At 37.7% G+C, this 12,452-nt stretch overlaps 1 protein-coding gene across 6 annotated transcripts in view; it reads left to right on the plus strand.

Moving 5' to 3' along the window:
- Positions 1–12,452, plus strand: part of dmxl1 (Dmx like 1) — a 69,916-nt gene that overhangs the window by 2,859 nt on the left and 54,605 nt on the right. For 5 of the 6 annotated variants that reach the window (XM_032579575.1, XM_032579578.1, XM_032579577.1 and 2 more), the window contains exons 2-13: positions 40–277; positions 771–896; positions 5,554–5,628; positions 6,084–6,162; positions 7,063–7,204; positions 7,402–7,468; positions 7,561–7,745; positions 7,911–8,115; positions 8,432–8,615; positions 9,877–10,053; positions 10,139–10,374; positions 11,671–12,379. In XM_032579575.1, coding sequence (XP_032435466.1) covers positions 191–277; positions 771–896; positions 5,554–5,628; positions 6,084–6,162; positions 7,063–7,204; positions 7,402–7,468; positions 7,561–7,745; positions 7,911–8,115; positions 8,432–8,615; positions 9,877–10,053; positions 10,139–10,374; positions 11,671–12,379 — 2,272 coding nt within the window. In that variant the 5' untranslated portion in view covers positions 40–190. The remainder of the gene's footprint in view (positions 1–39; positions 278–770; positions 897–5,553; positions 5,629–6,083; positions 6,163–7,062; positions 7,205–7,401; positions 7,469–7,560; positions 7,746–7,910; positions 8,116–8,431; positions 8,616–9,876; positions 10,054–10,138; positions 10,375–11,670; positions 12,380–12,452) is intronic. The other variant, XM_032579574.1, reaches the window with a different exon arrangement.

Consider the following 12,452-nt stretch of genomic DNA (forward strand, 5'->3'; position numbering starts at 1 on the left):
TTATTCTGTGTTTACATCCTTTTGTTCTCGTCATCACAGCAGGTCTGCAGGAATACCGGCGTGAGTTTACAGGCCACAGGCAAGGATGAGCGGATCCCTCCCGTGGTTTCCCATGAATCTTGCCTGGAGTGGGAGCGTGTTGTGAAAGGAGAGCAGTGGGAAGACCACACGTGGACGATCAGCAGCAGTCATGAATCTCCATCAAGTCCTTACAGGGGCCGTTAACCCCGGGGACAATTGCTTCTCTGTTGGGAGTGTCAACAATGTGCCTTTCACGGTAAGATATGTCAAGCTCTAGAAATATTTCCCTTTCAGCATTTAGATGCTCTAATTCTCAGAGGAGGTGCTAAAGTGATCAGTTGGGGAGCCAAATGTAACTTTCAATCTATGGGAAAAAATAAGAAAAATAATCCTGTGGGCTTTAGTTTAACATCCAGAAATGTTTTTTAGTTTGCTTATGGTATTTTTATGGATGATCTGAGTGTAAATATTGCCAGATAATGACAGTGTACAAACAGTACTTAATTTCTAAGAGACTGAACAGCGGCCTGAGATCCATCAGTAAGAGGCTCTGTCACTGTGAATCACAGCTCATGTGAGGATCTCCTTTTGAGAACCACAGAAATAGAGCAACTAAATCTAAGTGACGGATAATTTTTTCCTGTGTGCAACCACAAATGCAGGTCAACTGACCCTTTATAAAGTTCTGGGTATATTTGAGTGCCCTGATTACCCTCGTCTCCCTTTGTTATCTCTGTATCTTCTGATAGGCTTATGCGTCAGGTTGTGACGTGGTGGTTTTAGGAAGTAATTTTGAGCGGCTGCAGATCATCCCGGGGGCCAAACATGGGAATATCCAGGTCGGTTGTGTCAACTGCTCACAACGAGGTGGACAGGTAAGAATTAAAAGGACGTACAAAAAGCAATGTTTTTGTTGTTGAAATGGATATATGTACAGGTTTTTTTTAATATGCAGTTATATTAGTTAGTTATAGATTTATTAAATGTGCACATTTGGTAAAACTTTTGTGTCCAGTGACTGGTCAATGATTTGTGCTTACAAGACAGCAATTACATGATACAATTTTTATATCTTTTTACTGACTTAAATTTTTTATAACAGATTCCGTGCTTCGAGTTGGCCAATAAGCAGCATTTTCAAATTTTAGACCTCAGCGTATCAGAATTTCTAAAATTTTTTTTCATCAGTTTGGTTTTTTTTTTGGATGTGTTCACTGACCTGTAACAGGTGTGCTCTGCTCGCACAAGGGGTTACGTCAACCTTGAAAACTCAAACATCCTGTTCCATCGAGGTTAACTTACCGCTACTGCCCTGGAGCTAGTGTTGATTTAGAATTGGTCTTGTTCTTTCTTTTTCGTTTTTTTAATGCACACATGTATATAAAAATATGTTTTTGTTACATATTTGTATGACCTTCATGGGACTCTGGCACTTATTTTAATCCACTTGAAGCACTGAACAGATTGAATATTGTCAGATTTCTTCCCATTAGGGAAAAACTGAAATGTTTCCTTGTTTCAGTTTCCAAAATATATAAATTTAATGTTGTTTCTTTTTAGACTTTAACAATTAATTTGTCTTCAGTTTACTAGTCAAATTTATAATGATGAAAATAAGTTTTAGTTGCAGGGTCATGAATACCTAATCATTTTATGCTTGATTGAGCTCAGACTAATTCAGTACATTTATTTAGCACCAATTCACATCTGTAATTAGGATTTCTTTCATGTTGAAAAATAAAACTAGGAGGCAGGTTTTCTTTCCCCTTGCCCCTCCTTCGTTCTTTTATGAGTTTGTTGGTAAGATCAGTCTCAGAGTGATCATACGTATCTGATGAAGCCAATTTGGGTTAAATGTCTGAAGACAAAGGATTTTTTTTTATACGCCAACTGGATCAATTCAGCACATTAGTTGGAAGCTTTGCTGTTCTCTTACATGTTGACAGCATGTGTTGCTATAAATGCTTCTGTTGGCAACATCAAAGAGTGGCTTAATTAAATTTAGCATTTCCTCCAGTAACTGAGGATGGGGAAAAAATACACTTTTTAGCTGTAAAGTATTAAATTTCCCATCTGGATTTAAGTGCTTAAAACTGCAAGAGACTAACTGTGTTGTTTGAAGATTTGAATATAGAAAAACTTAATATTTTTCTGCTTTTTTGTTGTTTTGTTGAAGTTGTTGCATACAGATCTTTTTTAGCTAGTTTAACTTAAATAAATTTCTTCTTTGAAAATCAGACAGGCTTACATGAGTTTTTGATACTTAAATAAAATAAACTATTCTGAGACTTTTCTCACCTCATTCAGAAATGTTTAATCATGCCTTGAGAGTTTCCGGCCTACAACTTATTTGTAGGACAGTCATGCTAACGGCTCTTAAAATAACAGGTGTCATTAATCCATCCTGAAAGAAGTTTAGCTTGTTTTTACTTGAGGGAGCCTTTGTATCAAATCCAATATGTGAGGTGTCACATGTTTCAATGTGTGAATGGTTGTGAAACTGCTGAGGAGAAAATAAAGAGTAAAACCTCCTCTGGGAAATGTTTTCCTTTTCTGATTGCTTCCTCCACACGTCTGTTGAACCACATGTTTCTTTTGTGCCTAATATAAGTGCACTATTGTCCTTAAAAGCCCCCTTTGTCCTGAAGATGTAGATAAACTGATATATCTAGACATGAGGAGTTGGCTTTTCTGTGTTGTACCATGTGTTTGTGTAGCTGCCATTTCATTTTACTAAAGTGGAAAAGTTTGAACACACTTCACTGCACTGTGCCACACATAACTCTACTAAACTTGTGTGTTGGCCTGATTTTATTCAGAATTTGTCACAGGAATCTTAAGATTATATAAATATATGATTTTGTCTTGCATATGTAGTGTATGAGTTCACAGCATTTCCCAAACATTTCGCAAGTTATTGGAAATATGGTATGCACCATTTACCTGCATTGAGGTATATTTAAGATTTAAAAAGTTATTGTTTCAAAACAAATACAATTTTCTGTCACAGAGTTCTTCCAGTCACCAGAGTAGTTCACTGGAGAGGCAATGAGCAGTTGTTAAATCTTTCTGGTCAGGAAGAGGATGGACAGTGATTGTGTTGATCATCCTTTAATTTTAAGATTCATACATCTTGCAATCATTTGTTTGGTTCCCACATGGAAAAAGGGTTGAAATAGACTTTGTGGGAGTTATAAAGGCTTGTGGAACTGGTGTGATGGAGTGAAATGATGCACGGTGGTATAATGTGAAAGTGATCAGTAATTTGAGGTTGTGGCTTTACTGTGGAAAGTAGCTTTGACTCCAGCTGCAGTCTGATTCTAAAAAAATATTAACTTAGTTTCACAATTATCTCATAGCAGCTGTTATCCCTGTTGCTTGTGCACATTTTTCTACCAATTTTTTCTTCCACTGAATCTTCTACAACTATTCTTATATATAGCACTCTGTAGAAAGGGTTTACATCCCTTTCTATTCAAATTTTTTAGGGAAACTGAATGTTTGGGTTTTCATTCATCTGAAACTAATAAACGCCTAAAATATAGTCTTTTCTGATTGACTATAATAGCTTGATGTACATTTTTGTTGGCTTGGTGCAGAATTGTTCTCTATAAATACTGGTATCTTTTACCTGGTCTACTAAATACAGGCTGGTTGTTGGATGAAAATGCACATACTCATACTGATTCCTCATACTCATACTCATACTGACATACACATACTGATTCCTTGTATTTCTTCAAAGCGTGACAGAGCGGCCCATCCTTAATTCTCGGAAGGCATTCTCGGTTCCTTTTTATTGAGTAACTCAGATGTTGTCACTTTAAAGGGCAAATCTGAGATTATACTGAAGAAATGAAGCAATAAATGACCTGTAGTGTGGATCTTTTAATTGTGGATGGTAGGCGGGTTAAACAGCAGACCAGCCTGATGTGATTTCAGATTAATAAAAACTGCTAGGTCATGCTTTTGCTGCTCTGCTCGTGATGTTTAATCCAATTATCTTGGGTCAGAAGTAACCACATGTGCCTCCAGAATGGTCTAGCATGTGTTTAGGAATGCAAGAAAGTTGGCAGGATTGCCAGTTGGCCTTTCCCATCCTCTGCCCACTCAATATCTGCACTATTACCACTATTATTATTAGTTAAAGAAGAGACTTTCCTAATTGCTTTTGTTCAGGTCTCATTTATAGAAATCAGCATAAAGGTAGAATATTAAAGCAACATTACATAGATCTGGAAATATATCTGCTTTTAAAAGCAGTAAAAACAGGTTCCAGCTATAGCGTCATTACAAAAGCATTTAATTATTTTTTTAAATTTTGCACTACATTGCTATTTTAATATTGAACCTAAAAAATGAATGACAAACAGTCCTAAGTAAAGTTATTACATAGCAACACACAGGAAATATACTTTGTAAAAATCTTCTCATGCTCTTTTAAAGCTGCAGTTGTAAAAAATGTGACTTTCTGCTTGAATGTGATTAAATGTTTTAATTTTAAAACAACATGGATGACTTTAAACAAAGAGCTTTCATTTTTCTTTATCCAGTCTGTTGTCTGTCTAGAAGGATTCCCGTGTGACTGAGCTTCAGCACATGATCGCTTGTAGAATTCCTAGCATCCACAATCACACACATGCAAGTGCTTCACTTATTCTGTTTCTGGCTTTCAGCACGTCATTTACATTTTGCAAATTTTTATTGCAAAATTAGTATGTGTCATATTAGAGATTTTGGATATTGACAATTGAACATTGTCACAAAGCAGAAAACTTGCTAAACCTGGTGGTCGGGGCGCCGAGGCGATTCACCAGCAGTCGAACATGTTTTTGTATTAAAAGATGTTAAGTTGACAGGACATGTAAAAATATTACTGGGTAAAGGTATCTATCTTGAAAGGTATCTGCAATTTTGTTTTTTCTTTGCTTTTAGAGTAATGGCTTCCTCTTCACTGAGGAAATTTTCATCCCATGTTGGTGTAGGACACTGGAAATTGTCCCCAAGCATGAACCAGACTTGTAGCTCCACATTTCTCTTCCTCATATCTTGACTGATTTTTTTTTTTTTTGCGTGTGTTTTTTTTTTTTTTTACTTTTCTATTGTGTCAAACAAGAAAGCAGTATTTTCCAGGTGTGGCCACAGGTGTGCCTCCAGTTAACCCAGATCTATCTGTTAACCAAACAAAGGTTTCCAAAGCCATGGCATCATTACTTGTGCTTTCTCTTGTTTAAAGAGAGAGTAATTATTCTGTATGTCAAAGTTCTGATCTTGGAGATGGCAATAAGTAAATTTCTTATACTTTCTCTCTCTTGCATAATTGTAGTTTTAAGCAATCAAGAGATAATTTTGATAATTCTAACTGACCTTAAACAAGAGATGTTTGGCCTAATTTAACTTCAAACAGTAAGAAGAAAAAGTATTTTTATTTGGTATACGTAAACTTCTGGTTTCAGCAGTATTTTCATTTTAATCACTCTGTTTCAGTCAGAAAAGAGTCCAATATCACATTGCTCTCCCTTTTTCTGACAGATTGCAGCTTCCTATGGAAGCATTGTTTGTGTCTTTGAGCCAGTTCACCTCCCAGATCAAAAGTACACATCATCTGTAAGTAGTTTGTGATGTTTCCTATTCCTTTCCGCTCATGCTTGTGTTCAGATGATTTTAAAAAAAAAGATTAAATTTGATAGATATTGGAAGTTGATACTAGGAATGTTCCTCCAGTGTGCATTAATGCACAGATATTCTTTGATTTTTATTTACAATGTTCCATAATTATGTGTGAATATCTCTTCAGTCAGAACCACGTAGCTCAGAGTTACCATGAAAAGCGTTAAGAAGTGAAGTAACGTTGGGCACATTCAGTGCCTCCACAGAGGTTCTATGGTTTTATGTCATCATACGTGCGGTTTGATCACATGTGACTCTCAGGACTCGGTTAGTTTTTGTTCAGCTTTTTGCACACTTGAAGTAGCTGAAAAAAGGGAAGGAACTCATTTTAATCACTTTCTGTTTGTAATGTGAATGTCTTATTACACTTATTGTTCTTATCCTCTGTACAGAAACCAAGCTGCCAATGGCAGAAGACTGGTCAGTTTGTTTTAGAGTCAATGGTACGAAACCTGGCTTGGCATCCCACAGGTACTTTCACACATAAATCAGTTATAATGTTAGAATTTAGGGTAAGTTTCTTGAAAATTTTAAATCAACTATTTAAATCTTATTTGCAGCTTGTAGATATTTATTTTTTTATTAAGAACCAAAACTGAGAGAATATATTTCTAAAAAAAAAGATATATTCCTACATTCAATAAACTTGAATATTATCAAAAAGTTGATTTTATTTCCATAATTTAATTCAAAATGTGAGACTAATATCTAGATTTGATAATGGGGATATGAGTCATGCATTTGTTTTTGTTAATTTGGATATTTATGGCTTACAGCAAAAAATAAAGAAATTCAGTTTCTCGGGAAATTACCTTTGGCACCATGGCAGGTGCCAACCCATGCTGGAAAATTAAATCAGCATCTTTATAAAGTTTCAACTGAAATTAGTACTTTGAAGCACTGAAGGCTATATTTGTCCCTGTTGCTTGTGCACCTTTTTCTACCACACTTTTCCTTCCACTAAACTTTCCACTAATATTCTTGAATATAGCAGCCTTTGACAGCCAGCTTCTGTATCAGGAAGCTAGCTTAACCTCTTTGTGGATGGATTCAGTGACTTGATTCAATACAGCAGTCATGTCAGCAGTGTTTCTCACAATAGTGTAAACCAAAATATGACCATAAAATATTATTTCAGCATTGAAGCTTGTCTGGGTTTTCTTTAGCTGTAAACCAGCTAAAGAAAATCCTGTTTAGCAGAATATAAATGCTTGAAACATATTCTGTTTTGTATAGAATCCATATATAAAATTTACCTTTTGAACTGTAAAGAAATCAACTACTTCACTGCCACAGGTCACAGATAAGTTCATGTTAGAATGAACATGGAATGGTAACTGTACTGAAAGAGGGTCTACTTTACGTGTGCAGGTGATACTCTGTTAACTGGCTCTAGTAGCCTTCAGTTGTGGTCCAATACTGATGGGAAAGATGAAAGTGAAGAAAAGGGAAAGCAGACAAAACCCACCAGACCAGACTGTAATTCTACCTGGAGATGCATCTGGCAGAGCAAGTAAGAAATGAGCAGAAAAATTCTCTAGTTGCAGAACTACTTGCATTGTGGTAATACTGTTAGAGTTTATAACCTTTAGCTGCTTTCATTCTGATGTACACTTTGTGATTTATTTTTTACATTCTTGTCATATGCTGGTTTATGCCTTTGAAAAACCAAAATCAATTTAGACTGATTTTGTTTTGTTTTTTCCTAAGGACTGCCTCTCCAGTCAATTTTATAAAGTTCTCACCTGATGGACAGTTCTTTGCTACTGCAGGACAGGTACGTGTGTAAACTTACAAACTATTATTAACATTAATTGGCTTCAACTTTAATTGCAAAACCTTAGATTGATTGATGTGGGTGTTTTTCAGGATGACTGTCTAGTGAAGGTTTGGTACAGCACAAACAAGTGGAAGTCATGTGTTGCGGAGCTGTTTACTCCTCCAGACGCCAGTGTGAGTGAGCAGGGAGAGCTGAACTTTTCCTTCATCTACTTGGCCCATCCTCGCTCCGTTACGGGGTTCTCCTGGAGGAAGACTAGCAAGTACATGCCACGGTATGAGAAAACAAGAAACATTGCACTTAAAAAAATAATAATAATTCTCCAACTGTGTACCTGGATGAGTCATAGGTTAAAGTTAAGCAGGAAAGCAAAGTAAACCAGATAGCAGAACTAATTCCTTGCTGTTATCTTTATTCTCATTTCCTTTTTTCCTAACAGAGGGGCAGTGTGTAACGTTCTGCTCACCTGCTGTAAGGACAGCGTCTGCCGGATGTGGGCAGAGACGCTGTTGCCAGGTGACAGCCTCATCTCCGGTTACCATAGCAGCCATCTTTTTGGCCCACAAGGGGAAACAGTCAACTCTGCTGGCTCCTCTTCAAAGCACACCTGCAATGGAAAATCAGCAGGAATGTCTTCACAAGAAGTATGTCATTCTAGACACTGACAATGATAATATTGAAATTACAGCTGATATGGTAAATTTGTAATTGTTAAGAGAAATAAGTAACTTTGGAAAAGAAATGGGAAAAGCGAAATCATGGTAGAAGTGTTCTGGACTTCTAATGAGGGAATTCAGTAATCTGATTCAGGTGTTTTAGAGAAGGGATGCATTTAAAAGTTGCAAGATAGGACAATGTAATATGTCTTTATTCATTAAATAAAAATTATATATGTGTAGCCAATGTCTTTTGAACTTATTCAACCAGTAACTTATTGTTTGTCGTTGTTCCCCCTCACAGTTAAGTTTTCAGGAATCATGGCATTCCTCATCTTACCGGGATATTCCTCAGCCGTCTCTGACTGGCTGCCTGCCTCACGATCAGAACCAACACCATAACCACAGGAGGAGCAGCAACAGCGGGACGCCTCATGCCAATGCGCTCTGCCACTTCCATATCGCAGCCAGCATTAACCCAGCCACAGGTTTGAATCCAAAATATTCATTTGTTGTTGTTTTTTGTGAGGCATTTAAAGTTGGACCATTGTTGAAAAGTATTTAAATCAGGATATCCTGGAAGTTAATATACAGTCGTATATTTATTTATGTTACCGTTGATGATTATGGCTTGCAGGTAATTAAATTTACTTCCTCAGAAAATTTGAGTACTGCGTAATGTTTTTTTTAAAGCAGTATTTTTAATAGAGGAACGTTATTTCATGGTTATGATGTTGCCAGTCAGTTGTAGGGAAGACTGCTGACTTGACAGTTTACTGTGGAGGCTGAGCCAGAAGAGATTATTGCAATAAAACACCTCTTTCCTGGACTGAGAAGAAAAAGACTGGACTGTTCCTCAGAGTTCCAGATGTCTCTTTTAAATAAAAAGTAAATGTTTAATTTTGTTTAGAAAATTAAACGAATCAGGTCACGCTCTTGTTGAATGTGGAGGATGAGGGAATCCAGCAATGTAGAGAAACTAGGAGATGCAATAAAAGAAACTTTGACTTCCTTAATACAGGCTGCCATCCTGCACTGATGCTGTAATTCATGTAAACTGTGTATCAATCTAATATTGAGCTCATATACAGGAAGTGGACAGATTTTTGAGGAAGTCAACACTTCTGTATTAAAAATCCCGTTTTGTCTTTCACTGAATTTTAGATTTTCTGTAGGCCAGAATCATCAACAGTAACTGAAATAACGATTTGGAACATATCAGACTGTGTATAATAATTATTGCCAATTTATCATTTTTATTTTCTTTGAATTAAATTACTTCAATAAATGAACATTTCAATAACATTCTTTTTTATTGAATTATTAAATCACTCATTTCCCAGGTTCTGACTGTATAAAATATAGTCAAATAAGTCAGATGCAATATCTGTGGATGTCTTGATGCATACTAAAGTTTTGGGGGTTTTTTGTTGCTTCTGGCTGTTTATTCACCATTTCAGTGAGTTCTGTGCTGAGGGCAGCTCAGAGTAGCTGAGAGCATTTTGTTCCTTTCCTGTTTTTTGTGGAACAATCTAATTTGACCCGAGTCTGGGCAAAATCTTTTAGATTGTTTCTGCCTCAAGGCTGAGAAATGCTGTAGGAGTTTATTTGCATGCTTGAATTGTTAAGCTGTAGAAAACCACAAACCATATTTGCATCTCTTTAAGGTAATCTGTTTGGACAGATTTAGTGTTTTTCAAATGTTAAATGTAACAATTTGTTTTTCCGCTCTAATCTGTTTTTCTCTAGACATTCCTCTACTGCCTTCCATCTCTGCTCTGAGTGCGGTGGACGACGAGGAACCCGGTGGTCTGTTTACTGTCCACTGGCTCAACAACAAAGAGCTTCACTTCACGTTAGCCATGGAAGTCTTCCTGCAGCAACTTGGAGGAAGTTTGGAACAGAGGAACGAATCCTCTAATGAAGGTTCAGTAAATTATTTCCAATCAGTAAAAGATGTTGCATGTTACAGTAAGGAGATTAGTTCACCAATGTCTGCATTCAATTTCAGAGCTTGATGATGAAGAAAACTCTGACGAAGAAGAGAACAGACCAAGTGACCCCCAAGGCCCTGAAGGTGGGGAGCTTCCTGTAGCAGCTGTGGAGCATCAGGTGGACGTTTTGTTAGAGGAGTGGAATAAAGGGGCCGACATGCTGTTCAGTATTCACCCGCTGGATGGCTCTTTGTTGGTCTGGCATGTCGACTGGTTAGATGAATACCAGCCAGGCATGTTCAGGCAAACTCAGGTAAATAACTCTTAATTTTGTTTCATTAAATGTTTGTTTTTTATGAGTCTTAGGTTTGCAGCATTTTGCAGAGGTATTAATACTCCTTGACCTTTTACACATTTCGTCAAATTTCAACCACAAACTTCAGGTTATTTTCCCGGAGTTTTGTAGGATAGACTAAATGCTCAAAGTGAACGTTTGTCAGACATGTTTGGTGTTGCACACTAAACTGCTCAATTAGAAACTGTATTGACATAAAAAAAGTCAATTTATTTAGCTTCTGTCAAATGGATATGCTTTGATTTAAATCAGCTCCAGATGTATATTTTGGGTTAAATGGACTGAAATTATACAGCTCTTTTCTAATCATATCATCTACTCAAAGCCCTTTGATTTACAGCCACTTTAAGCCAAACTTTCTTATTCACATACTGATCCACAGATCATTTGGCAACCTGGGTTTAAGTGCCTGGAAATTATCAGCAGGTGATGAGAAAACGCTTGAATTAAATCCACATCATGATTATTCTACCATCATATTTTACTTTAGTGATGTGCAGTGCAAATTTTCTGAGGCACACTAAATTTCTTACATAGGTCAGAAAGTTAAATTAAGTTGTATCCAACTGAGAACACATTTTCTGTGCCATCTATGTGGCTTGTGGCAAACTGTAGGATTTCTAATGGCATTCTTCCAACACTGGCTTTTATTATTGCAATTCCACAAGGAGCAGCTTTGTGAAGTATATAATTTGAGTATATGCTGTTGATAAAGTTTCACAATCACAGAATGTGGGGAAAAAACATTCAAGGGTATAAAAACTTATGCAAGGCTCTATATGTTAGACCTTTGATGCTGCTGTTTTTGAGACTAAGAAGCCTATAAGGAAGATGAGCAATTGTGAGAGAAAATTTGACCACCTAAATAAATTAAGAGTTTATCAACATTATTGTTATTTATCCAGAAATTAAAATGAGTTGGCTTTTCTATTAACACTATTGATATCAACATAAATGAAGCAAATAAAAGAAAGCAAAAGAAACACAAGTGTCCCTTGTGTCTTCATTATTATGAGTGGCTTTTTCTTTCATTTTGCCACTTTTTGCTGGAGAGAAGAATTTTTGTCTTCATTTTGTTTTAAGATAAAAGTTAATGATCCCATGTGTTATCTGCGAGCTCCCAGTGTCCCTAAAACGGTTTCAGCTCTATATGAACTTTTTGCTCTTGTTGAAACAGATTTTCTTGCCTTATGATTCAAATTAAGCTTCAAGCTTTCCTTGCTCCAGACTGAAATTCTTTTGTTTCTCTCCCAGGTGTCGTTTGTGTCTCGCATCCCAGTAGCATTCCCTACAGGCGATGCAATCTCCCTGAGCCACAGTGTGGTCATGTATGCCTGCAACAAGAATGTGGATCTGGCTATTCAACATGGCAGACAGCGGCCCCCCGGGAGCTCCTTGTCTCAAACCAAATCTGCTCTGATAAGCTACGGGAGTCTTGGGAAAGCTGCTCCCAGCAGTAGCCTCAGACTGAGCATTTTCACCCCTAACGTCCTCATGATCTCCAAGCACGACGACGGCTCGCTGAATCAGTGGGCAGTCAGTTTTGCGGAGGACTCTGCTTTCTCCACTGTGCTCAGCGTCTCTCACAAATCGCGCTACTGTGGTCACCGTTTCCACCTCAATGACTTGGCCTGTCACTCGCTGCTTCCTCTCCTCCTCACCACCTCGCACCACAACGCCTTGAGGACGCCAGAGGCAGACAGCATCCTGGCTCCTGCGGAGGCTTACTCGACTGGTGTCCCCTCTTTCTCTCATGGGTCACGACCCTCCCGTGTGTCCCTCGGAGGGGTTTCCCAAGATCCCAATGCCATCTACAGCGAGCTGATTCTGTGGAGGGTGGACCCGGTCGGGCCGTTGTCTCTATCAGGCGGGGTGTCAGAGCTGGCCAGGATCAATTCCCTCCATGCGTCAGCGTTTGCTAATGTAGCCTGGCTTCCCACCCTCATTCCCAGCAGCTGCTTAGGTGAGATCTGATTCTCACCTCTCTTACAGATCACATTAATATTAAACACTGCCTTTTTTTGGTTTGTATTCAG

Source organism: Xiphophorus hellerii, chromosome 12 (genome assembly GCF_003331165.1).
Source record: "Xiphophorus hellerii strain 12219 chromosome 12, Xiphophorus_hellerii-4.1, whole genome shotgun sequence".
NCBI classification, from domain to species: Eukaryota; Metazoa; Chordata; class Actinopteri; order Cyprinodontiformes; family Poeciliidae; genus Xiphophorus; species Xiphophorus hellerii.